General features: G+C 64.5%; 1 protein-coding gene across 6 annotated transcripts in view; it reads right to left on the minus strand.

Moving 5' to 3' along the window:
- Window positions 1-2,239: 2,239 nt before the first annotated feature.
- Window positions 2,240-26,011, minus strand: part of ERI3 (ERI1 exoribonuclease family member 3) — a 216,894-nt gene continuing 193,122 nt past the window's right edge. For all 6 annotated transcript variants that reach the window (XM_045026467.1, XM_045026469.1, XM_045026470.1 and 3 more), the window contains exon 8: window positions 2,240-3,606. In XM_045026467.1, the coding sequence (XP_044882402.1) occupies window positions 3,524-3,606 (83 nt within the window). In that variant the 3' untranslated portion in view covers window positions 2,240-3,523. The remainder of the gene's footprint in view (window positions 3,607-26,011) is intronic.

A 26,011-nucleotide genomic window follows, 5' to 3' on the forward strand; every position in this document is an offset into this window, starting at 1 on the left:
GGTGCGCTCACCCTGCCCCCCTCATCTCCCTGGAGGGCCCAGGCTGCGAGGGGAGAGCCGGTCCCCGCCCAGGGGCACCCCCTGAAGCGCGGGGGCAGCGTGGGGCGAGCAATGGGCCGGGACTGGCCCCACTCCCCTCCCCTCCAGCAGGCACGAAGGACAAAGGCCAAGTTCTCATAGCAAACGCGTTAGCCGCCATCACCCCCAGGTCGCGACACCGGCTCAGGGGCTTACGCAGTCGTTAACCCCCCCCTTGGGGCTGGCCCCCAGCCTGGGCACTGCCCCTCTCCAGGGCACGTGGGCCCCTCTGCTCCCATCTGTGCCTGCAGCGGCGCCGGGGCCAGGCCGGTGCCCAGAGCACCTGCTCCCTGGCGCCGGAGTAGCGGGTACCATGGGGGTTCAGCAACCCCCATGGGCTGGCAGCCAGGAGCCCCTTTGCCCCCTGCCAGGCGTGGGCGATGCCCATGCGCCCGCCCGTGTGCGTAGCGAGCGGGGGCGGCTCCTTGCACCCTGTGACCCGGCTGGGCATGGGCCAGCGTGGGTCGGGTGATGCCTCCCCAGGTGCCTGTGCCATGCGCCGCCATCCCCGGGCCAGGCACAGCGTCTGGGCCAGTAGCATAGGGGGGATGACGCTGCCACTTGCCGGCACCGCGTATGGCAGCCCTTGGCCGTACCCGCTCACCGTGTGGGGGCTGGCAGGTCCCTCGGCCTGGGCCCATGGCCAGAGCGGGCACCTCCCTGGCGGTGTGTCTGTGACAGGCCCGTGCCCAGGGGTGTGCTGGGGCAGAGGCTTGGTCATGGGCCGGCGGCCCCAGAGCCGCTGTGCAGCTCCAGGACCAGCGTCCACCCTCACCCGGGGGCCAGGCCCAGGGTCTCTCTCCTGCAGCCTGGCCCCCACTGCTGGGGCAAGGGGCGGCCGGGCTCCATGCGCCAGGCGGGGCCTTGGCGTGGTGGCTGCAGCTGTCAAACGGGGCCCATGCGGCGTCTTTCACAGCAGTGCGTTTAGGGCTCTGGGTGCTCCCCGGGCATCGCCCCCCCCAGCCAACATGCCCAGCCGCTCCTGCCAGGGCCCGGGCGCACGCTGCAGCCCGGCCTGCCAAGCCCTTTGCAGCCAGCGTCCTGGCGGGTTGGTCCAGTGCCAGGCCGACGAGCGCGACCGTGCCGCTGTGGCAGGGGAGACGCTGCACCAGCGCTGCGCCCACCGTGTGCCCACAGCCCCCCCACGTGCCCAGCGGGGACGCAGGCAGCATGCCGCTGGCAGTGCTGGGGGTCAGGGTGAGCAGGCCGGCGCCCGGGTGGGCGTGTCAGGGCAGGGATGTGGCACGCGGCAGCTCAGTGCAGACACAGCCTGACTGTGGTGCTCACGTGGGGGCTGGGGCCAAGGCCTGGTGAGCAGTGGGGGGGCACCGGGGCCACTCACCTGCCAGGCTGGGGCTGCCTGGTGCCCGTGTTGCCTCGGTGAGCTCCAGCTGCTGGGTGGTGCTGCCCCCCCGCCCCCCGCCGGTGCTTTGGGTGGGGGGGGGTCAGGCCAGGGCGCTTCGCCCTTTGATTTAATTGGCCAGTTTGTTTTATAACAGGCTGGGCCGGGCCAGGGGAGACACCAGCTGCAGGGCCTGAGTCCAGGCCTAGGGGGCATCAGCTCAACACCTCCGGCCCCTCTCCGAGGTTCCCCACACTGGGGCGCGGCGGCCCGGCTGCCCCGCCCCCCAGCCTTGTGCTGCCCCCAGACAGGAACCCCCTGATCACTGCTGCTCCCCGGGGCGCGGCCAGCTTGGCCAAAGCAGGGCCTGGGGTTGGCCTGTGGTGGGTGGGGGGCAGCTCTCAGTAAGCTGGAGGTGGTGGGGGGGCGCCGTGCGATGGGCATGGTGCTAACGGCCTGGTGTGGTGCCTGCTGGGCTCAGCGCTGGGCCTGGGCTGGCCGGGAGGGTGGCGCGTGGCAGGTGGGCAGGCTGGGAAATGCGCCAGCGCCCTCCCCCGGTGACATGGCAGCCTGGTGCTAAGTCGCTCCCCTCAGCACGTGGCCTCATCACCTCTCTGCAAGCTGCTTAGTGGGTGAGTTTGCCCCTCGGAGCAGCAGGTGCACCCTGCCCATCCCCACGGCATCTGGGCTGGCTCTGGGCGCTCACCGAGCTGGTGGCAGGGGCTGTAATGTGGCGCCCCTCAGGCCTGTGGGGAGCCAGGGCCTGGTGAGCAGTGGGGGGGCCGGGGGCACACACACACACACACATACACACAGGCGCCTTTTTCCCCAAACTTTATTCATGTGGCACATTTACAGCAAGGATCAGGATAACTAGACGATGAGGATGGTGGGTTTGCGTTATCGGCTGGTTGAGCTGAACACCACACACCATGCAGTTGGTTACCGCTATGTTCAGTGCCTGTATTTTCTTTCTGGTGACCGAGCCGGCTCAGCGCCCGGCTGCGGGGCAGGAGGGAGCCCGGGCGCTGGCGGGTCCCGGTGCCACTTGAGCACGGGCACCGGCACTGCAGCATCCCCATGGGCCAGCGCCAGGCGCAGGCTCGTCTCAGCAGGGATCTGGAGTCCTGGCTGATCTGCAGGAGCTCCATGGCCCTGGGGCTCTGAGGGGGATGGGGCCGCCCCACGCCTGCCCCCAAACCCACCTGAAGGACGGGGCCCAAGAGCCCCCTAGTTGGAGGGGAAGAGGCAACAAGCCAGCTGCTGCTGAGCTCAGCAGGGAGCCTGCGAGGGGCAGAGCCCGGCCCAGGCGAGGGCAGAGCTGCAGCTCAGGTGGGTGGGCAGGGGAGGGGCTCACGCAGCGGACGGACCCCGTGCCTGGAGCGGTGGGGCCGTGGGGGCAGAGGAATGACCGTCGTTCTGTGCCAGCACTTGCTGGTGCGTCCACTGCCAGCAATGGACCTGGTGCCCCCAGGAGCTGGAATCGCGCGGCAGGGGTGAGTGGGGGGCCAGGCAGGAGCCCCCCACCCGCCCCCGGGAGAGGCACAAGCCGCCCCCCCCGCTCCCGGAGCCCTGGCTGGAAGCCGGCGGGCAGAGAATACAGGCACTTGAGCTGGAGCAGAAAGCCGGGTTGCTGACACACACGGGGCAGCGGGGTTAGTGTTCACTGCAACGGGGAGAGGAGTGGGGGGGCGGGGCGGGGGCGCGGCTCCCACGCAGCCCTGGCGGGTCGCCCGGCAGCGCCCGGCCAAAGGGAAACAAACACAGAAAAGAAAGAGGGCGACCCATGGCCGGGGGGGCGCGAGGGGAACGGAAACCAGGGGCGAAGAAAGACGAAGGAACTACGGCTCTAACCAGGTGGTGCAAGCGCCCTGGGCGGCTCCGGGGGCATGGCGGGCGATGGCCGGAGCAGCCCAGACAGGGGGATCCACGTCGGGTCTACACAGATTTTCCTTTCCATATATACAACCTCTACTGGCGTAACAGCGGAGCTGGGTGTGGCGTCGCCTCTGTCCTCGGTTGCCGTTTGAATCTATCGCCCGTCCTCCCGCAGCGGAGGAGCCGGCCGCATGCAGCCCTGTCCGGCCCGGCCCGCCCCGCCGATCAAAAGGGCTTGGAGGTCTGCTTGAAGATGAAGCCTCGATGGGCCAGCGTCTTCATGATGTTGGCGATGTTCTTACAGTCATCTGGGGAGAGAGCAGAGCCGGGGTGAGGGCTGGGGGACCCTGCGCCTGGCACCTCGCCAAGGGCCCGGCGCTGGCCCCCACCATGGGCAGCGCCCGGGCGGGCAAAACGCAGCCCCAGGGCGCACCCAGCCGGTGGGCGGCTCTGCGGAGTGACGGGGGGACGGCGAGTGGCTGCCAGTGCAGACGCTCCGGGGCCCTCCTGCCCGTGTCGCTGGCCCGCGGCCACGGGGCGTGTGCTCGTCGCCTGCCCACAGGGCACACGGCCTGGCCCCACCGCTGTCCTGCAGCTCCCAGGAGATACCTGCCAGTGACCCCACCCCACGCAGCCGCAGGGGAGCTCATTACACTCCAGAGTAAACGCCTCTAAAAAAAGCCACCAATTAACCCCGCCTCACATTCGACCCCCAGGGCCCCGGCCCCACGGTAACAACCCCCCTGGGCCCTACGCTCACGACCCCCAGAGCCCCGGCCCCACGGTAACACCCCCCCGGGCCCTACGCTCACGACCCCCAGAGCCCCGGCCCCACGGTAACACCCCCCCGGGCCCTACGCTCACGACCCCCAGGGCCCCAGCCCTACGGTAACAACCCCCCTGGGCCCTACGCTCACGACCCCCAGGGCCCCGGCCCTACGGTAACAACCCCCCGGGCCCTACGGAAACACCCCCCCGGGCCCTACGCTCACGACCCCCAGGGCCCCGGCCCTACGGTAACAACCCCCCTGGGCCGTACGCTCACGACCCCCAGGGCCCCGGCCCTACGGTAACAACCCCCCTGGGCCCTACGCTCACGACCCCCAGGGCCCCGGCCCCACGGTAACAACCCCCCGGGCCCTACGGAAACACCCCCCCGGGCCCTACGCTCACGACCCCCAGGGCCCCGGCCCTACGGTAACAACCCCCCGGGCGCTACGCTCATGACCCCCAGGGCCCCGGCCCTGCGGTAACAACTCCCCCGGGCCCTACGCTCACGACCCCCAGGGCCCCGGCCCTACGGTAACAACCCCCCGGGCCCTACGGTAACAACCCCCCCGGGCCCTACGCCCACGACCCCCAGGGCCCCGGCCCTACGGTAACAACCCCCCCGGGCCCTACGCTCACAACCCCCAGGGCTCCAGCCCTACGGTAACAACCCCCCGGGCCCTACGCTCACGACCCAGGGCCGGGCCCTACGATCATGGGCAGCCGGGCAGTCCCCGGGACCCCTCGCTAACCCTGAGCCAGCTGCGCCCCGCCAGGCTCTGCCATCTCGTCCCGTCTGGGACAGGCTCCTTCCCTGCCACTCGCCCGGGGCCGGGTCACGTCTGGGGGCTGATTCCCCAGCCTCCCCGGCACGACAGCTCCTGGGATTCCCCTGGGTGAATCCCACAGCAGCCTCTGTCCCTCGGTGCCCCCAGGCCAAGGCTGCACTGTCCCCAAGCCACCCCCGTCACACCCTTGGGGCAGGGAGCGAGGCCCCCGGTGCCGCCCCCAGGCCGAGCAGCGCAGCTCGGCTCTGCCAGCCCCCCAGCAGCCCCTGGGCCCGGGCCTGCAGGGGGTCTCCCTGGGGCTGCTCCTCCCTTTGCACCCGGCTGGCCCTGTCCCCTCCCTGAGTCAGTTCCCCTGTAACACCCCCCCCGCCCCCGCCCCGGGAGCGCCCCGCCCAGCTCTGCCCTGCTGCCGGCACCGGCTGTGACCCTGGCAGGCTGCAGGAGGCCCCGGCCGGAGCAGCTCACATCCTGCCTCGTCCTGCTCAGCTGGGCCCGGGCAGGAAACCCGCATTCCAGTGGGGTGAGCGACTCGGCAGCCTGCCAGGCGACCCACTGCTGCACACGCGCACGTGGGGCTGGCCAGTCCTGCAGCCAGCAGCAGGGGGCGCTGCGTGTAACGTGCCCCACGCCCCCTGCACGTGGGGCAGGCCAGACCCGCAGCCAGCGGGGGGCGCTGCGTGTAACGTGCCACACACCCTGCAGGCCAGTCCCGCAGCCGGCGCTCGGCACACACAGCCAGCAGCAGGGGGCGCAGCTCCTCCCGGGTACATGGGCCCCTAATGCTCACTGAACTCAGGGCTGGTTCGGTGCCTGACCCCTCTGAGGGTCTGGGCCTGGGTCCCCAGCAAGTGCCCCCAGAGGCAGCGCCTGCAGGGCCTGGCCAGACCCTCTCCTGCCGGCAGGGCTGCGGGGGGCTGAGCCCTGGGAGGGACGTGCCAGCGGGTGGGGACGGGCAGGGCCCTGGCCAGGGAAGGTGGCGGAGGCAGAGCGCAGCCCCCAGGCAGCCCCCGGAGCCACATGTCCCAGCACATGCTGCCTCTGGGAGGGACGGACGGTGCCCCCCCACCCCTGGGCCTATGGACCCGTCAGCGGGGGTCGCTGGAGAGCAGCCACCTGCTGCACCTGTGGCCCCGTCCGCGCCCAGGGGGCTGTCACACCCCCCCCCGGTGACTTCACCCCACCCAGGGGCCGCGCCGTGAGCCCCTGGGCCCCCAATCATCTCCAAGGGATTGGGGCAGCCCCAGCCCTGCCGTGTGGCCCCCAATCGCTCCCCAGCACCCCACCCCCGCACTCCCCACTGCCCCACCCCCGTTCTCCATGGGTCTCACGACCCTCCCTGAGCCCAGTGTTCACCCCCAGCGTGGGGTGCTCCATCTGCACGCGCGTAGCCCGGTGTGACCATGCTGCCATCCTGCTCCTGCCTGAGAGCTGCCGATTCCCCTCCCTAAGCCAGCGGCAGGGGCGGCCCCGGGGCTCGCTGCCTTGGCCCCAGGGGCCCAGCCGGTCTGGGAGCTGGACCCTGCTCACTGGACAGGGTGATGCCCCTGGCCAGCTGCGCCTGCCCCCTGCCTCGGCCCTGTCTCTTCTCCTCCCCCCTTCGTCCTAGGGCTGGGGCTGGCTGGGCAGAGCCCACCCCAGCGGGGCCCTGAGCTCAGTGGGGCCTCCACGTGCTGGTGTCCCCAAGCTCAGCTCCCGCACAGACCAAGATTCAATTATCCAACCCAAGCCTCCAGTGCTCTGACCTGCTTGTGGCCAGGAGTTCCACTGGCCAACCCCACATTCCCTTGCAGGCCCTGGCTCTCACGCCCAGGGCCGGGGGGAGCATCCCCCAGAGAGCTCCCTGCCCGGCACCTGACAGCAAGCACCAGCTCCGGGGAGGCGCTGTGCTCCGAGCAGGGCCGGGCTGGCGGGGCCGGTGCTGCCTTTGCCGGCGGCGGGGCTGGCCCTGGCGAGCTGGGACGGTGCCGGGGCAGGGAGGCCGCGTGGCGAGGCGGGAGGAATGGCGCCGGCTTGTCTTATTTACCTGGGACTAAACGCAGGCACCGTTTGCTAAAATAGAAGCAGGGCTTCAATTGATTCCTGGTGTCTATATTTCATGTTGAAAATTGGCTTGTAAATCCCTGTTTTGATCTATGGGGGCCGTCTCCTTAAGAAAAAGCAAGAGTAAATGTGTAATTTCTCCCTTGACAGCACACAGCAGAGAGGCGATCCTTCTTCCCGCTCCCCTCCGGTCGGGACAGCTCCCCTCCCTCTGATTACCACTCTCTCTTCCTCGCCCCACGCCTTGACGTCTCCATTTCATTACCGCCCGGCCATTCATCAAGCTCTTACCGTAAGGGTGACTTTGCCCACTTGCGTGTGGCAGCGGGGACCGGCTGCCGTGGGGCGAGCGTGCCACGCCGGCGGGGGGCGGGGGGGGCACAGCCCCCAGCCCGGCCCCACGGATGGATGTGCCGGGCGAGGGAAAGCCGCATCATTACTGATGTGTAAATGATAAAGAAGCCTCCACATTCATCTCGGGAGGGTAAATCCAGGGAGTGCTTTATAACCAGTGTGGAGCGATAATAATGTGAAATTAGGTCTCTCTATCAGTGGAAGGAGGCCTTTTAATCACGGCTTAAAGGGTGCAAACGCTGTTTATCATAATTGAACTGTATCCGGGCTAATTGTGCCCATATTTCACTGTCTCGGCGACAGCAGCCGGGCTGGTGACAGAGTGTTGCGCAGCGGGATCAGGCAGAGCCCCTGCCCGCTGCTGCCAGGTGCCACCGGCAGCCACTTAGCACTGAGAAGAGGCTTTGATCTCCCCGCTAACCCTGCGGGTGCTGGAGCGGGGGAAGCGGGCAGGCTCCGAAGGGCTGCCCTGGGGCAGGCAGCTTAGCTGTGGGGAGGCGTGCAGCATGGGGCGTGAGCTCTGGGTGCGCCGGGCGCCCGCCGACACCACTGGGACAACCCTGCCCACCTGGAGCCAGGTGCAGCCCCCCGCACCCCCCATCCCAGCCGCCGAGCCAGGCAAGGACTCTGCCTCCTGCTGCGGCCCGGCTGGGGAGCGAGGGCTCTGTGGGGCAGCGCGACTGCGCGGTGACTCCCCGGTGCCGAACTGCTCTGCGTGGTCGTTTCACGCCCCCGGCCTGGCCGGATCGGCCCCGCGGGAGCCCCAGGGCCTCTGCCTAGCTCAGGCACGCCCGTGGTGCCACCCCTGGAACGACACGAGCTGGGACGTGCCACCAGAAAACCCACCAGCCCCAGCTCCTGCCCCAACCCCCAGCAGCGACGTCCAGCCCCAAGCTCATCCTGAATGGCCAACCCAGCCCCCCGGCCTCACAACAGCCAGGAACGCCTGGCAGGACTGACGCGGGGGGCGGGGGGGGAGCCTGGTGCCCCTACACCCCCCTCTCGCATTCAGGCCCTTCCCCCTCCCCACTGTTCACCCACTTCTCCCTCCTGCTGGGACTGCACCAACTCGCCTCCACCCACCCACGGGTGCAGGCCGAGCAGGGCCCGGCGCTGAGGCTCGATGCTATGGGGATGGGCACTGCAGAAGGACTCAGGCAGACAGGCAGCCTGTCCGTGCTGGGAATTCAGACAGCTTCTGTCCCAAGCGAGGAGCTTATGGGGGGCGAAGGGTTCCCATGACGAGCCCCCCCCAGACCACACGGAAAGATCGAGTTTTCTCTACCCTCCATGTGCCAGCACCAGTCTCCACCCCACGCCCGCCCTGGGGGATCTGGGGCAGGGTTTGCTCCGTGTCACGATTCCTTTCTCCTGAGCTTCCAGCACCCCCAGGCTGGCTCCTGCATGGAGCCAGGCTCCTGCTCCGTGCCCTGGCAGGAGATTAATGGCCCCCCAGGGACGAGCTTTGCATTCCCCCCAAGGCTCTCTGGCCAGCCTGGGGGCGCGGGGCGGGAGGCTCAGTCCGACCTAGCAGGACGGTCCCGCCCCGCACCCGGGTGCAGGAGATTTTGGTGGGTTCAAGCTGAGGGAGGGGGTTACACCCCCAGACACTAGCAGTGCGGGTGACTCTCCTGCCCAGGAGCCCAGCCCGCTGCACGGCTCTGTAACAGACCCGCCGCGCGCCGCCTGTCTCCCCTTTCCCAGTCTGTGCCAGTGACTCGAAGCCTTTGCCAATCGCTCCTGGCTAGCGACCACGGGGAGAACGTGTCCCCTTGGAGGAAAGGAACCCAATGCTCATGTGGCGGCTCGCAGACAGGGCTGCACCGGGACCCCCCCAGCCCAGCGGGGGGCTCACAACCCCACGCTGCTGGGGAATCACGGAGTGCAGCCGTCCCAGCCCAGGCGCCCTGCGCTCCCTCCCGCTCCCCCTGCCCAGGGCCGGGCCTGAGCCCCAGTCAAACAGCAACTCCACTGCAGCACCGGCACTGGAACCCAGGCCCCCTGCTCTAACCACTAGCCCCTACTCCCCTCCCTTTCACAGGGACGGGCCACCATCAGCCAGCTGCCTCCCTCCGGTTCCCAGCGACACCCCGACGGCAGGGCTGGGAGGAAGAGATCCCTTCCCCGGGAGCCAGGTGGAAGCTGCACTGTCTCCCTTCCACTCCCTGGGATCAGCGCCCGGCGTGCCACGGATCCCCCCCCAGCTCCGAGGGCAGGAAGGCGGTGACGGCACGGCACACCTGTTCTTCTGGGGGGAGTGTCACCGAGTGAGTCAACCCAGGCCGCTGGGGCCAGGGTTTAGCCGTCTCTTTCCACAGGCTCTGCTCTCGCCGGACCAGAAGGGATGGGCCGGGCGCAGCCATGCGGGACGGGCTCTGGCCTGGGCTACGCAGGAGGTCAGACCAAATGGCCACAGCTGTTTCTTCGGGTTGTAACAGCTATAAATGAGTTCTGGGCTGTATGCCTGCCTCCGCCACTGGACAGGTCACAGCCGCCGCTCTGTGCCTCAGTTTCCCTGTGTGTACCCTGCGGCTGAGGACACGAGACCCCCGCCAGGTACACAAAGCGCTGTTAGCGGCCAGTTTCCCTGCTGCGTTTCACAGAGCGCCGAACGCCGCAATGAGAGAAGGTTCCCGGTTAGACATGAGCGAGGCTGGGTCCATTCCCGGCTCTGCCACAGGCCGCGGCCGTGCCTCCATCTCCCCCTGGATCCAGGCTGCTCAGGGCAGTTCGGGGGGCCTGGGGGCCCAGCAGCGGCTGGAGAGGTGGCCTGAGCCGGGCGCCACGTTATTCCTTCGGAGACGGCTTAGGAAACGGAAAAACCGACTATCGGGAAAACCTTTTGAAACCAGCATCCAGGATGAGTTGTCATCGGTGCCTTGCTCAGTGGGGAGATGGTGACATCAGAGGCAGCTCAGCCAATCACCAAAGCATTGTCTAGACTTCATCTGCATGCTGCTCTCCAATTGGTTTAAACCACGTCAAACTCAGCCTGGGCTTCTGGGAAGTGTCCCCGCTCTGACGTCAGAGGGGTGACGTCTGCCCGCGGGGCCGAGGAGACGGCGTTTCTCGGGCGCTCGGCTGGCAGCGCACCGCAGTGTCGAGGCTGAAGGAGAAGTGTGGCTACTTACACCACTCACGGCGAGGCAGAAAGAAGCTGGGGGGCAGACTCTTAATCAGTGCGGATTACTCCATCAGGAGACTGCTGGCACCCTGCATGGCCCTTGGGGTTCACACTGATGTGCTAGTGTCACACACACCAGTGCATAGCCCCTGTATTTCACACCAATGCACTAGTGTAACATACCAGGGTATGGCCTGTGTTTCACACTGATGCACTAGTGTTTCACACTGACAGAGTAGTGTCACATACATACACTAGTGTCACACACCAGCACGCAGCCCCTGTGTTTCACACTGACACACTAGCATCACACGCCAGCACGCGGCCCCTGCGTTTCACACTGACACACTAGCGTCACACGCCAGCGTGCGGCCCCTGTGTTTCACACCAATGCACTAGTGTCACACGCCAGGGCACACACGCACACGGTGTGCACGCACATGCTTATGCAGACACGTACCCAGTGTGCACACTAGCACACACCGAGCATGTGCGCACACACACAGTGCATGCATGCTCACGTGCACACACTCCATTCTCACAGCAATTCTTGGCACTGGCGCTAGCTATCTGCTGGGGAGCAGGGGATTGAAGAGGGCTGTGTCTGGAGAAGACGAGGGATGATTCTCCGGATCCGTTGGTACCGTCGGGCTACCTGATGAGCTCTCCAGTGCTATGTCAGAGCGCCTGCCCAACGAGGGCTGTGGTGGTGACCCAGCGGGACCATTCCGAGGGTGAATACTGGGGCCACAAGCGTGTTTGACCCCACTGTTGTGTAGCCTGTGACCATGGTGCTGGATACCAACTCCGCGGGTAAGAAGGTGGGGAACTGCCCGGTGCCACCGGAACCGCCTGGGAATCATGCTTTGGGAATGGGAGCGGGGGAACATGTCGGATCCGGATCATCGGAGTCAGGAATCTCGCCAAGGGGTGGAGCCGTTCGAACCGCTGGAATAGGGGGCGGCAGGAACATAGCGGGGGAAGGGTCCTTTTGATTTGGGGATCGGCTCGGGGCCTGTGGAGACCGGAGTCCCTCCAGTGCAAACAACTATGGGGACCCGGGGTGCTTCCAAGTCTCCCCGGGGCCAACAAGGGTGCTGGACGCTGCCGGGAACTGCATCTGTCTGGGAACCAACGTTTCCTGGGACTCGGTGCAGTGGGAGCGGGTGGAGTCACAGGATCCGTGATCGGTGCCGGCAGATCTGGCCATCGGTGCGACCGATGGAACACGCGGCTCCATCGTGGCCAGTGCCGAATCCTTCTTAGACTCACTGCCAGGCTTATGCGCATGCTTCCTTGTCCATGGCCAGGCCCCGGCATGGGGTCCGTGCACTGGTGCCCCAGGGAGGCTCCGCAGTGGAGGGTCGCTCTTCACTTGCACAGACCAATGTACAGGGGGGGTTCCCCGGCCAGGATCTGATCCTGGTCCCATGGCAGCGTCCATAAGGTGTTTCCTGAGGCAGAGACCCCAGTCTCCCGAGTACGGGCGGGAACAGAGAGGCAGATCCTGCCCCTGGACATGATGTCCGCTTCCCCCAAGCAGTACAGGCAGCAGTGGTGCTCGTCGCAGGAAGCACCGATTTGGACCCCGGAGTCTTCGGCATAATCCAGAACCCGGGTACTGGGAGGGGGACGGACATTTGGCAGGAGACACCACCAAAGCGATGTCCCAAGTTCTAAAGGAAAAGGCAAACAAAACTCCGAAAGGGGATGGCGAACCGGGGAAGAACTCCGAGCTACGGACAGCACCGAGGGCGTGTTTGTAAAGGCTTGGAAAGTGCGGCACAAGGACGAGAGGAGACCATGGGTGCTGAGAAGGAACCGGAGACGCTGGGGGCCTGCCGTGCCCTTTATCACCCCGCACAAAACCACGAGTTGGTGCAGGGCGCGTGCACGGCCGGCAGAACTGCACAACTTGCAAACGCTCCGTGCGCCCGTGCGTAACCCGCCATGGATACAAAAGGGACCATGGCTCCAAGGCTGGAATTATCCAACGGGGAGTCTGGCCAGGGCAATAACATCCCAACTCCTGTGCAAGGCGCCACCCGCGGGCTGGGACGCAGCGCTAGGTCTCACCCCAGGGACCTCCAGCAGCACGGCGGCCTGTCGCGTGGGGCACCCACTTGCAGCAATGCCCACTGACCAGGCCCAGCCTGGGAGAGCTGAGGGGGCCGTGATACAAGGCCGCAGGTCTGCGCTAAGGAAGAGGGCAGGCTGGGCCTGAGGGCTCCTATCTGAGGCAGACAAGCCCCTGGCGAATGCCCAGAGGCAGGGTGTGCGGGTGGGACCTGGGTCAGACTCCAGGCGGAGCTGGGCTGGAGCAGCCAGGCGGGAGGGAAACGCTCTCCAGACGGCAGGAGGAAAATGAAGGCGTGGGCAGGCTGGCTGGTACCACGGCCTGTGCACCTGGGAGGGGTGATGGGTCCTTTGGGACGGCGAGGAACCTGAATGCTGCGGTGACCGCTGGTGCAAGGGCCCATCTGGTGCCAAGGCAGCTCCCCGGGCTGGTGAGACAGGTGGGAGGCCGTGGCGAGGCTGTTACAGCGCCGGAGGAGCTCACGGCTGGAGCAGGCGCAGTACAGAACGCAGAGCTAAGGCGGGATTTGGGCCAGCCCGGAGGGTGGCACCGGGCCAGCTCCAGCAGGTGTTCTCGCCCCACGCCCACGCGAGGGAGGGAGGGCGGGGAACACGGGCCACCTGTCGCCGTCGCCCCTCTCCCCTGGTCCCGCGGCTCCCTTGTCCAAGGGAGCGTTACCCACACCACTGACTGCTCCCCATGCAAGCGCCCGGCTCGGGCCCAAGGCGCAGCAGAGTTCAGTTCCTGGGTCAGGAAACAAGGGGGGTACGTCAGGCCTCACGGAGAGCCCCAACCAGCCGCTCCCCCGGCCCCACACAGGGGAACAGCCGCCCTCGCCCCTGCCTGCCAGGGGCTCGTGCCAGCCTCGAGAATCCACTGGGGATTGTCGTCTGCTCACGCTCCACCTCACACGCTGGAGGCTTGGCCAGCCAGGACACAAGGGAAACGCCGGGGGAGCGAGCCTGGAGAACCAGGCGTGTGTGCTAAGCTCTTCACAGCTGCCGGTACCATGGGAGAGAGAATCTGGCCTGGCTGGAATTCCGGTGCCCCGCGGACAGGCCTGGCCTCGCTCCCCACTCCAGCCAGGGCCGGTCGAGCGGGTCTGTTGGGGAGGCTGCGGCCGTGTGGCTGGCACTGTCTCGAGAGCCTCCCCTCCCAAGCTGTTCTAGAGGCTTCGTGAACTCCCCGGCAGGCCCTGCAGTGAGGCAGCCACGCAGCAGCCGTACCCAGAACCTACCCCCCAGCCAGCTGCTGTTCCCTGTGCAAGGACGGAGCCCCCCCCGCCCCCCGGCACAGACACAAACCCAGGGCACTCACAGCTCCGGCGCCAGAGCCACGCTTTGGGCTGGTGCCGATGGATGCCACTGGGACGACATGCAGCCAAACCCAGACCCCGTGGCATGGCCGGCGGTGCCTCGTCAGGGCTGCAGCCGGAGCCGCCGTCCTGTGCTCCAGCCTCCAGCCCATACCCCGCCCCGCCAGTGTGCTGCACGTCCCCACTTCCAAACCGCTAACGAATGCGGCCAGGCAGCCCTGCCCGGCAGCCCCTGCTCCCGGAGAAGGGGGGGAGGGCACCCAGAGAACAGCTGTCACCCTTTCCAGAGCTTTCAGCATCCCACCCCGAGCCTGGAAACCCTCTCCGCTCTGCACCCACATGACCCCCTGCCCCGGCCTCTTGGAAACATGCCGCAAATTCCATCCAGAGCCACAACCTCCCGTAGCGCCCAGGTCCTAGAGCGCCGAGGGAGGCTGCCCGTGGCTTCCCCACGGCCGTGCTGGGGCTCGGGCAGGCCCGTGAGAGGCAGCCGTCGGACGGGTCCCCCAAGTAGGAACGCCCCCCGCACACCCCTAAGAACACAAGCCTGTGATCGTGCTGGAGCGCAAAGCCTGTCATAAGTCGTTTAGCTCGGCTGATTCCAAATCAGCGCTAAGGTAAACACGCTTATTACAATTATCCATGTAAAGAAACCTCCCCAACAGCAGAACAACTTTCTAATATGCAATTACAGCCGGCTATTGATTTTACAATGTAATCCGCTCCGATTGATTTAATAACACAATTATAGGCTGGCTCTCGGGATATTAGAGCGGGAGATTTTCATAAACTCCAAAGAAAAAAAACAAAGCGGCTTTTAAAACCACCCCGTCAGATGGCTGTTTGGGGAATTAGCCGCCCCAAGCTGCCCGGTGGTGCCCAGCGCAAGGAATTTCTATGACAAAAATGGCAATCGACAACCTGGGAGCAGGGTGGTGGGGCGGCTTTCTCCGTGCGTCACCCCTTCCTTGGGGAGCCCGCAGGCCGGCAGCGGCTCTGCCATGCGCACAACACCCCAGCGGGGTGCCTGGAGAAGGGGGGGAGGGCACCCAGAGAACAGCTGTCACCCTTTCCAGAGCTTTCAGCATCCCACCCCGAGCCTGGAAACCCTCTCCGCTCTGCACCCACACGCTGCAGCTCTCCCGGCCCCTCGCTCTGGAGCCATGGCCAGATGCCCCCTGTGCCATCACTACCCCGCGGGCGCGCTACAGCTGGGCAAACCCTTCTCCTAGGGGAGACGGCTTGGTGGCACGCCTGTGACGCACACAGACCTCCCGACAGCAGGCTCCTGACTCCCCTAAGCCTGAATGCGGAAATACCAGCGTCTCTTAGGGCTCTGGGCTTATGCCCATCACTGGGGATCTGGGCACCTTCCATGTCTAATGGATCAGCTCTGCCAAGTGCCTAGGGGTCCATGGAGTCCGGATCTTCTCCCGTCCCTGGGAACTCTCTGCTTGGGGGAGGGTTTGGGGGTGTGTGTGTGGATTCCTTTGACAGTTTCTTGTCTTGTTACTTTGGGGGTGGCAAGGGGTTGGTAGCAGTCGCTGGTGGAAAATGTTCAGGGTTTACTAGAGCGGGACAGGCTCCGCATTCACCTGCTCGCTGGGCGTGTCTTCAGCTGCCCCATTCCTGAGGGGCACACGCTGCCTCGCAGGCCTGGGGGCAAGGAAAGCCTGGGGTGCCAGGACTCCAGCCTGGGGCTCGCAGAGCAGAGCTTGCTGGGTGTCTGGGAGGCTGCAGTGAGGAGCTCAGACGTCTCCTCCCATACGCAGGAGTCACCGACCCCCAAATCCCCAGGCCGGAAGGGACCCTCGTGGGGAGCTCGTCAGACCCCCTGCCTAGCACAGGCCAGAGACCTGCCCACAATAAATCCTAGGGCAGATCTGCTAGAGAAACAGCCACTCGTGAGTTAAACATGGCCAGGGATGGAGAATCCACCACGACCCTGACGCCTTGTTCCCAGTCGGAATTTGCCTGGCTTCAGCTCCCAGGCACTGGGTCGTGCGAGCCCTGGCAGCCCCTTGGGAACTATTTGTTCCAACGTGGGTACTTACGGCCTGGGATCGAGTCACCCCGAACCGGCTCCTTACACTGAACACTGAGCTCCCGGAGTCCGTCCCTGAAGGCAGGTTTTCGAACCGCGGCTCTTCTCTGACCCCTCTCCAGTGCGTCACCACCCGGCCCGAATGGTGGCGCCGGTTCACTCCAGCCAGCCTGCTTCTGGGGAGGACTCTGCACACACGAGGGTGCCCGCGCCCCTGCGCCGTGCGCCAGCCCTGCCTCTGCCCCAGGGCATGCTGGGAGGAGAGCTGGCAGCCCCTCGGCCGCCGTCTTCCCAGGGGCCCGGGCTGTGCAGGGAGCATGTCCATGGCGCAGCAACTGCTCCCTTCCCCAGCCGGGCTCTGGGCAACCTGACCCCGCAGGCCCCCCGTCCCCCCTCCCCCTCCTAGCGTTCGCCTGGGGACCCCCCGGCCCGGCGCTAGGAACCCGTGAGCGGCCTCCCGTGGGGCAGGGCCCAGCGCACGGCGAGGCCCTGCTTGAGCCAGGACGTGAGCGGGCCTAGGCCTTGTTTCACCCGACGTGACTGAGCGGGCCCCTCGGAGTCCAGTGCGCCCACTCCGGTCGTACCCGGGGGGAACGGGGCCCAGCACGGTCACTGCTGTGACTGCCGGCTCCTCATCTCCCAGCCTGGTGCTGTGCACGCACGCACACCTGGGGACACATGCACACGTATGTACACACATGCACACACAGCTGGGGCCCCCCACACACACGTATGTACACGCACGCACACCTGGGGACCCACACACACAGAGCTGGGGCCACACACACATATGTACACACATGCACACACAGCTGGGGCCACACACACACACATGTATGTACACACACAGAGCTGGGGCCACACACACACACACACATATGTACACACAGGCACACACACAGAGCTGGGGCCACACACACACACACGTACACACAAGCACACACACAGAGCTGGGGCCACATGCACACATGTATGTACACACACATACACAGAGGCTGCGGCCACACACACAAACACACGTACGTACACACATGCACACACACACACAGCGCTGGGGCCACACACACACACATACGTATACACACGCACGCACACAGAGCTGGGGCCACACACACACACACACACGTATGTACACGCACGCACGCACAGCTGGGGACACACACACAGAGCTGGGGCCACACACACAGACACACACAGAGCTGGGGCCACACACACACACGTATGTACACACACACACAGAACTGGGGCCACACACACATGTATGTACACACATGCACACACACACACAGCTGGGGCCACACACACACGTACATACACACATGCACACACAGCTGGGGCCACACACATGTACGTTCACACACACACACACACAGAGCTGGGGCCACACACACACACGTATGTACACACACACAGAGAACTGGGGCCACACACACACACATGTACACACATGCACACACACACACAGCTGGGGCCACACACACACATACATACACACACGCACACACAGCTGGGGCCACACATACGCACATGTACGTACATACACACATGCACAGCTGGGGCCACACACACACAGCTAGTGCCACTCACATGAACGTACACACACACATGCACAAATACGATGATGCCACACACACACACATACAAGTGCACACACACCTGTACACCTGGTGTCCCCCCCATGTATGCACATGCACACATACACCCCTGGTGCCACACAGACATGTACATTCACACCTATGCACACAAACATGCATGCACACACCTGGTGCCACACAAGCACACCTGGTGTCCAACCCACACCCCCACCCACCCCCACCCCCACACGCTCTTCCTCTCTCCCCCTCAATGTATTCCTGACTTTATGGGCACATTTTTCTTGTCAAGCTGACAGGGCTGCTAAGTGGATTTCTCCCTGATACACGGCCGGATTATCACATTACTCCAATGTCCTACACAAACATATTACTTTATATTCAATAGCGCTAATGAATATAAACGGCCTTTTCTTTTTGGGGGAGGGGGCAAGCCATAGATTTTTAATGAGGCCACTATTAACTCCCTCCTCTTGAAAGCAGCCGTGGGTGCAGCCTCTGACGAGGAAATCGATGGTGTTATTGTAGGAATATTGTCTATTGATATTGTAATAATAAGCTGCCATTGATGTAGGGGCTGTTGTGGGGTGTGTATGGACGGGGTCAGGGCGGGGTTACTCGGACAGGCTCCTAGCGCTCCCCTGGCTGCCCTCTCCGGGTTTGTCCCAGCTCAGAGAACCGCCCCCCTCCCAAGCCCGAGGCCCAGCGAACCGCCTGGGGCCACCTAGGAATCGCCGGACCTGAGCCCATCTGGCCTAGTATCCGTCTCCGACACCAGCCAACCCATGTGCTAAGAGCCCTGCACCAGGCAGACGGGAGACAATCTGCCCCCTGCACTGGGTCTCCTCCGGGCTCCAGGAGCTGCAGACTGGCTTAAACCCAGGAGCAGGAGGATTTTATCCCTCCCAACACGGCTTTTCTTTAGCGTTGCCACGGTAACGCCTCCATCGGTTCTTGTGATCCCCGTCCAGGCCCTCCCCAAGTCCTTGGCCGCAGGGCCATCCTGTGGCGGTGAGTTCCACAGGCACACTACCAGCTGCGGGTTGGAATCTGCCACCTTCCATGGAATCCCGCCTGGTTCACGCGTTGAGACAGCGAGAACAGGCGCTCCCACTCTCCCGTCTCCACAGACAGTCGACCGAGCGGCTCCCCCTTCAGCTAGTCTATGCTCTCAGCCCGTCCCCACACCAGAGAAGAGCCTCTGAGGCGTCTCGGTGTCTAACCGTATCCCGTCAGCACACGTTTCAGCCCCGAGGCCCCCGGCGCACAGAGCCGGGTGCTGATCTCCCCCAGGAGTAACCCACCGTTGTCAAGCCGGCAAGAGGGGGCTCAGAATCCGCCCCAGGGAGTTGGCTTTTATAAAGCCAGACCCAGGTGTGAGCCTGTGGGTCTCCCACGGGCGCTGCCAGGCCAATGCGACAGACTCGGCCCTTCCCCTGGGACTGAACTGTGCTGTGGCCACTCCACGGTGAATCCTCCCTCGGGACGGGTGACCGCACAGCTGCAGCCGCGCGGGGGCCCTGGGGCCGGGGCCTGTAGACGAGCAGTATGCACGTGTACACGCAGAGCCCTCCAGGGACGGGCAGGGGAGTCCGCACAGGGCGGGAAGGGGGACCGTGGGCCTCGGTGAGAGAGCTCCGGAGTCTCCGAGGACTAACAGCTCCGATTCAGACAGCGCCTTTTCTCCCGAGGAGCTTTACAAACCCAAGAGCCCGTCCGGTAGCTAGGATCTCTTCCCCCACCACTGCAATGCAGCCACCCCTGGGTGGAAGGTGGCAGCTGTTCACCAATGCACAGCACCACCCCCCCCCCAACAGCGTGAGAAACGATTCTCTGTTCAGGGGCAGAACAGAACGACCGGTCTGGAATTTCTCAGGGACCCCGGGTCAGTGCTCCCAGGCTTATGAAAAGTGCCGAGATATTGAATGACCACAAGTCGTCACCACACGGGTAACGTCTCAGCCCAAAGATGGCAGCACAGCGCCCCCTAGTGCCAGAGTGGGGCTTGGGGCCTGCACTGACTCCCGAGTTGCAAACATCACATCCTGCCTCGTCTAGACGCTCCGTGGTCTCCCACCCGCAGACAGCCAGAGCCAGACATGGCTGCTGTGCAGAAACCTGATGGGACACGGACACCACTTCACGGGCTGCAGCCGAGCTGTCATGAGTCAGTACGTCCAGGGATGCTGCCCCAGTGCCCAGGGGGCAGCCAGGGGCACGAGGCAGCTGCATCAGGGAGGTGAAGTCCCCCCGTCTCCCCCACCTGCGATGCTGCAGGTACGGCCATGCCGGTGTCAGGCTCCACTGGGGGCCGGGAGAGAAGAGAAGGGGCTCAACCGACGGACGGACCCTGCTCCCTGGGCACGAGCTACAGCTTGGGTCAGCCCCGCCCTGGAGCCAGGCACCCGCACCAACCCCCCCGGCCAGACCCGGCCCTGCATGCCATGGCCTTGGCTGGGCAGCCTGGTCGCTGACACCGAGCACGCTGGCTTGTCGCGCCGCGGCTGCACCGGGCTGCAGGGGGCTACGCCAGGGCAGCAGCTCCCCGTGGCGCGGCGACATCCCGAGTCCCGTCGCAGGGAGCGGGCGCAGCCCCTGCTCTCGAGGTGTCCGGCCCCTTTGGCCAGCCCTGCAGCACGCGTTCCCGCGGGGAAGATGGATCACCCCGCGCCCCGCGCTGAACAGGTCCATATTTAAACTGTCCCCATGCTTTATGGTCTGTACAGGAACCGCCGCTCAGGTGCCCAGGGACCATTTGTCAATGTTATAATGGCAGATTACTGGTAATGAATAATCTCACCGCTGCCTTTGTAGAACAGCGCCTGGGCAGCGGGAACAGGGCTGCCCGCCCCAGCTCCCCTTCATCCTGCTGTCATCCCGAGGCCAGATCACCTTGAGCACGGCTGGGGGGGCCGGGCTGGTGCCAGCCCCTGCCCCAGCCGACAGCGGCCCCAGCCGGCCACATGCGCTGACAATTGCACACGATTGTTTTCTAGTTTCTCATTTTACAAATCCACTTCGCTCCTGCCTGTGCCACTTGCCAGCTGCTAGCAGCAGGTGCCGGGCAGCATCCGCCCTCCTGCCGGGCTCTGTTGCAGGGGGTGAGACAACGACCCAGCTGCTGTGGGAGCACCCGTCTCCCCAGGGCGAGCTGCCTGCAGCAGGGGAGAAGCACACGGAGCTGCATGTTCCCTCAGGTTTCACTCCTGCCCCACTTCCTTTCCTGGGGCTTTGCCAGTGCTAACAACGTGTGCGAATGGAGCCGTTTGCTACCAGAGCAAAGTCGTCTCTGCCCCATTTCCTGTCCCAGGGCTCTGTGGGCCACATCCCGAGGCCGTCGCTCAGTGGGAGCTGGCTCAGGGCGCTCTGGGAATAGGAACTGACTGTAACCAGGGCGTGTGGCTCAGCCCATCTCTGCCCCACGAGGCTGCAGGCTCCAGGATCCCAGGGCACTATTTGAAAGGGGTGTCAGAGTCCCCACCAGGGATCCGGGAGAACCCAGGCGTCCTGGTTCCCTCTGAGACTGGGAGGGAGACGCTGCTGGGCAGAGAACAGCCACTGCCTCTGCCCGGCACCCCCTCCCCGCGCCAGGCTCTCAGTGCGGAGAGAGCTTGCGTACCCCTGGGGTTCAGCCGGCTCCCCCGCAAGCTGACTGGGCCGGGCTCGGCTGGTCAGGCCCTGTGCTGAAGGCAGCAGCAGCAGGTCTCCGCAGCGAGTGCCCGTCAGGACCGGGACGGCGGGAAGCCAACGGACTCGCACCTCATCACCCCACGAAGGGCAGCACTGCGGGGGGCTGAGTGTGGGCGTGGAGCTCCCCAGGCCTGCGGGTGAGGCAGAGGCAGACTGGCTGCTGCTGCTCCAGAGCGCCCCCCCCCGGCTGCTGCAGGAACAGCGCTCGCTGGCGCTGGGACTTCCAAGGGTGGTTCCCGGGGCCATTCCCAGCCCACGCGATCTGCCCACGGTGGGCCTGTCGCTGGCAGGAACCGTGGAGGAGGAGTGGGGAGGATAGAACGGGGGTGACCCTGCAAACGAATGGGTCTAATAACCTCTCTCTGCTGGCGGGCGGGCGGGGCGCCCCGGGACAGCCGGCAGGTAGATCGGGTGGAGCTGCCAGCGAGCGCTCGGGATATTAAGAATAACTTCCCTCATTAGCTGCAATCGCATTACGGCCACACACCTCATTTCTTCGCGCAGAACAGAAAATTAGTTTTCTATTGACTTCATCTGAGCGCCGGCCCTGAGCCCCGCCCCCCCCCCGCTCCAAAGGGGCGTTCGGGGCAAACCTGCTGCTGCTTCCCCCCGGTGGGGGTGGGGAGACGGGTCCCTGCAGAGGGGGGCAGGCTGGGCCGGGGGGGGGACGGCTCCTCATGGCCTAGTGGGGAGAGAGAGGCCCCCCTGCCCCACAGGCGAGCGCAGAGGCTCAGGGACCGGGTAACCCCCCCGCACAGCTCCCCCGGCGGGCAGGCAGGTCGGTCGCAGGGCCGGGTGGTTTACGGGGTGGGTCTCCCTGGCTGCTGGCCGTACGTGCTGGCAGGACGCCGCGGCCCGAGCCAGGCCTCGGCTCTGACTGCCGCTTTCTGGCACTCACGGGGCAGGCGGAGGGACGGGACCCAGCGCCAGGCTAATACGCCCCATTCCCCGTGGGAGAGCCGATACCGACCCAGCGTCACCCCCAGCCAGCCCCCCCCATTCCACGTGGCAGAGCCAATACCGACCCAGTCCCCAGCCCCCCCCGCCCCATTCCCCATGGCAGAGCCGATACCGACCCAGCCCCCCGCCCCATTCCCCATGGCAGAGCCGATACCGACCCAGCGTCACCCCCAGCCAGCCCCCCCCCATTCCCCGTGGGAGAGCCGATACCAACCCAGTGTCACCCCCCAGCCAGCCCCCCCCATTCCCCGTGGCAGAGCCGATACTGACCCAGCGCCACCCCCCAGCCAGCCCCCCCATTCCCGGTGGCAGAGCCGATACCGACCCCGTCCCCAGCCCCCCCCGCCCCATTCCCCGTGGCAGAGCCGATACCGACCCAGTCCCCTCCCATTCCCCGTGGCAGAGCCGATACCGACCCAGTGTCTCGCCCCCCCCACCCCCCGGACGCCCAGCAGGAGGTCGGCAGCTGCTCTCTGGGGCGTGGGTAACAATGCCCCTGCTGCTGGCCCCGGGCCCAGGATACAGCTGGGGCTGGCGGGCAGCTGAGGAGGACGGTGACTCCGCGCCGGACTCAACCTGCTGCCTCCAGGCACCTGCTTCCTCCTGGCCATCTCTTGTTTACACTCGGCCCGGCTGACGGCCGGAAAAGCCGCTTCCTTCCCATTGCCCCAGAGCCAGGAGGTGCTCGGCTCGCCCGCCCCTGCCCACGGCGCTCGAGACGGGAAGAGATCAGGCAGCCGCCAGCTCCCACTACAAGAGTCAGTCGGGAGTCGATGGTCAGAGCCTCCCCAGCGCCCGTGAGACGCCCCCAGCAATGAACTGGGCAGGTGGGGTTCAAAACGACCCGGGGACAGAGCCCCCCCCCACGCTGTCCTATGTTCACAGACACCTCCCCCTACATCTGCCCCTCGCCCTCCTGAGCAGCTGGCACCTCTGGCACTCGCTGGCCCGCAGAGGGGGGCAGTGACCATGCCCCGCAGTGCGGGGGCCGCAGGGGGGACTGGCCTCCTCTGCGTCCCTTCGCCCTCCCCAGACGAAATCACTGATGCCTTCAGGGAGCGAGAGAATCTCGGGCATGTTCGCAAAGAACGGCACTGCCCCGGGAGCAGGCCTGCCGCACGCCCACGCCCTGCCCAGGCGCTGGGCACCCTATCGCTCGGCGCTGCACCCGGGCACTTTTCGGTTCACCCCCGGAGAGGGCCGCAGGCCTCCCTGGGCTGTCCCCGCGCTAGGGAAGGGTACAAACAACCCCCTGGGTCAGACAGGGCTCACCGCTGGGAGGAAAGTACCCTGCCCACCTGGAGCGCCAGGGGAAGCTGCCACGCCAACCCTCTCGGCTACCAGCGAGCCTCCAGCAGAACGGGGAAGGCTACACCCAAGTAAGGGGGAAAACACAGCTGGGTAGGAGGGAGACAGACTTTCTGGCCTCTCCGACCAGCATAATGCATAAAAAATAGGCCCACCCCTGACTCTGGCAGGTCACCTGTAGGACACACGACACTGAAATTCAGCCTATCTGGGTCTGAGCCCCGACTGCTTGGCGTGGCTGGGAAATCCCAGCGACAGGCCCCGCTGTCTGGTCGGGGGGACAACGGAGGGTGGGGGGGTAAACACGCCCCGGGGACTGAGAGCTGCGTGGAAACGCGTCCCTGGGATAAGCCCCGTTCCAGCCCCCCGGGCTACACCTGTTTCTCAGAGCGGATGGCTTAGCTCCCCGCAGCACTCCCGGTTCGCAGCTCTGGGGCTGTGATATTCCTTTGCCGGGTGCCTGGCCAGACAAAGCCATCTCGGCTCTGCGGCCCCCCCAGGAGGAGCCCCCACTTCCCAGGACTAACGACCAGGCAGAGATTGAGGGAGAGCCACATGCGCAGCAATAAGGGGAAAAAGCCAATTTCATCTTTATTAGGCGGCGATTTCTCTTTAGTAATAAGCGCACTTCAAATAATTAGCGTGTTTTACGTAATAATGAAATTATGGAAATGCAGGCCACTTATTCAAACAAGTCACCATTACCATATTTTTAAATATTAGACTTAATTAGAGTTTATCACTTCACAGAAGTACAAGGAGTGGAGAATTTTTTTCCCTTTACAAAAAAAATCCTCATCAAGTGTTTATTAAGAGCGGGTAAGAAGGGGATAACGATGTGTTTGGAAATTAAGGCAATCAAACATTTAATGCTATGCACTCCTGTAGGCAAAAGCATTCAAATGAGTCAATTATACATCCATTATCCAGGCACGATTAAACAAGGCAGAACGGGGAATTTGTCCTCCACATCCTGCATTTGTGGTGAGGACTTATGTCCACTTAACGCCAGCTAATAAAACACTAAACTCGGGAAGGAAAGAAAGAAAGGAAAAGAAAAGCGAAAGAAAAGGAAAAGAGAGGAGAGGAGCCGAGCCGAGCCGGGAGGAAGGGCCGGTGGGATTGTAGCGGCGAAGGGGAAGGAAATGTAATGATGTCGCCATGTCGCCATGCCAGCCTTTCATAAATCAAAGTAATTAAGTTAACATGAAAATCAACTTCACCATCCCGTTAAATTACGGTATTTGCATATTAGGACTCAAATGAAGTAGGTAGCTGGTGAGATGGGGGGGTCGGAAGCGCGAGGCTGGGGGGAGCACACACCAATAAAGGAAGCATTTATTACGGTGAATAACTAATTTCAGAATTGATAGTGCTGGGTTTTCGCTCCCGTGCCATTTGTATCAGCGAAGGAAATGAAGGGGCGGGCAGGAGGCCGGCTGGACATCTTTCTGTGTTATTGCTTGTCTGCCATTTGCAAATCATTATTAATTGTAGCCTGGGTGCTTGGTGAGCAGGCCAGGGTGGCTGGGCAGCTGGAGCAGACACACATATCTCTTCATCAGGACCCCAGCCGCGAGCCCTGGAGAGCCAATTACCCCTCCCTGATTGGTATCAGATAAGGAGGGAATTTTTACAAATTAGGGAATAAATAGAATTTCCACCCGTGGAGCAGGGAGGGCTTGAGAGGCGGTAATGAAAAACGATACATCACCATCAGCCAGACAACCCTATTCATACGCCGATGCATTACGCTCACTCCTCATAATCCCGCCGGGTAACAGACAGCCTGCCGAGAAGGCCACCAGAGACACCCCGGGCCCATCCAGACCCCCCGCACGGCCCGGTGCTGGGGCGTGCCTGTGTCTTGCTCCCGCGCACACTCCTGGAGCTGTGAGCAGCTCCTTCCTCTTGTGTGCTCCCGTGGGGTGTTCCCCACTCCAGCCCCCCTCTGAGCAGCAGCCGTTTCCACTCCGATCTGCCCCCGACCCTGCTCCTGCTGGCCAGACCGCAGCCCCCCTGGGCTATGCACCACTGAACTCCCCCCCTCGGGCCAACATGGAACCTCAGCGGCCCGCAGCCCGAGGGGTGCAGAGCTTTCCCCCAAGGGTGGATTGCAGCCCTAACAGCAGCCTCGCAAGGGAAAGAAATTGCAGGTGCAACCTTAGCGGCTGGGTCCAGGCCCTGCTCCTTAGCCCCCACATCAATTCCCTCCCCAGCACACGATGGGAGAGCGTCACAGTGTTCGAACCACCGGCTTCCATCCGCAGCAGCAGGAAGAGCGGCCCACTGGGAGCCTGAGCAGTGCCCGGAGCCCTTCCGGGGGGAGCATCCCCCCGCTGTGCATCCATCGTACGGGCAGCGCAAGTGTCACATCTCCGCAGCCCAGGAGCAGCCCGGGAAGGCCTGTAACGCAGAGCGGCGCCAGCTGGAGTCACACCATCCACGCAGGCCCGACTCCCTCTGCCCTGGGTTCCACACGCGCCCCCCGCCATTACAGCCCAGGGCCTCATTCCCATTGAAATAACTGGTGCTTCAATGCCTTGGAGGACCGAGCCTCCTTACCAGGAGAAGCCCAGCTAGCCCGGCCCTGTTCAGCTTCCGGGTTGGATGGATCCTGAAGCATTTCAGAGATTCGTAGGTTTTAAAAGCA

Source organism: Mauremys mutica, chromosome 8 (genome assembly GCF_020497125.1).
Source record: "Mauremys mutica isolate MM-2020 ecotype Southern chromosome 8, ASM2049712v1, whole genome shotgun sequence".
NCBI lineage: Eukaryota > Metazoa > Chordata > Testudines > Geoemydidae > Mauremys > Mauremys mutica.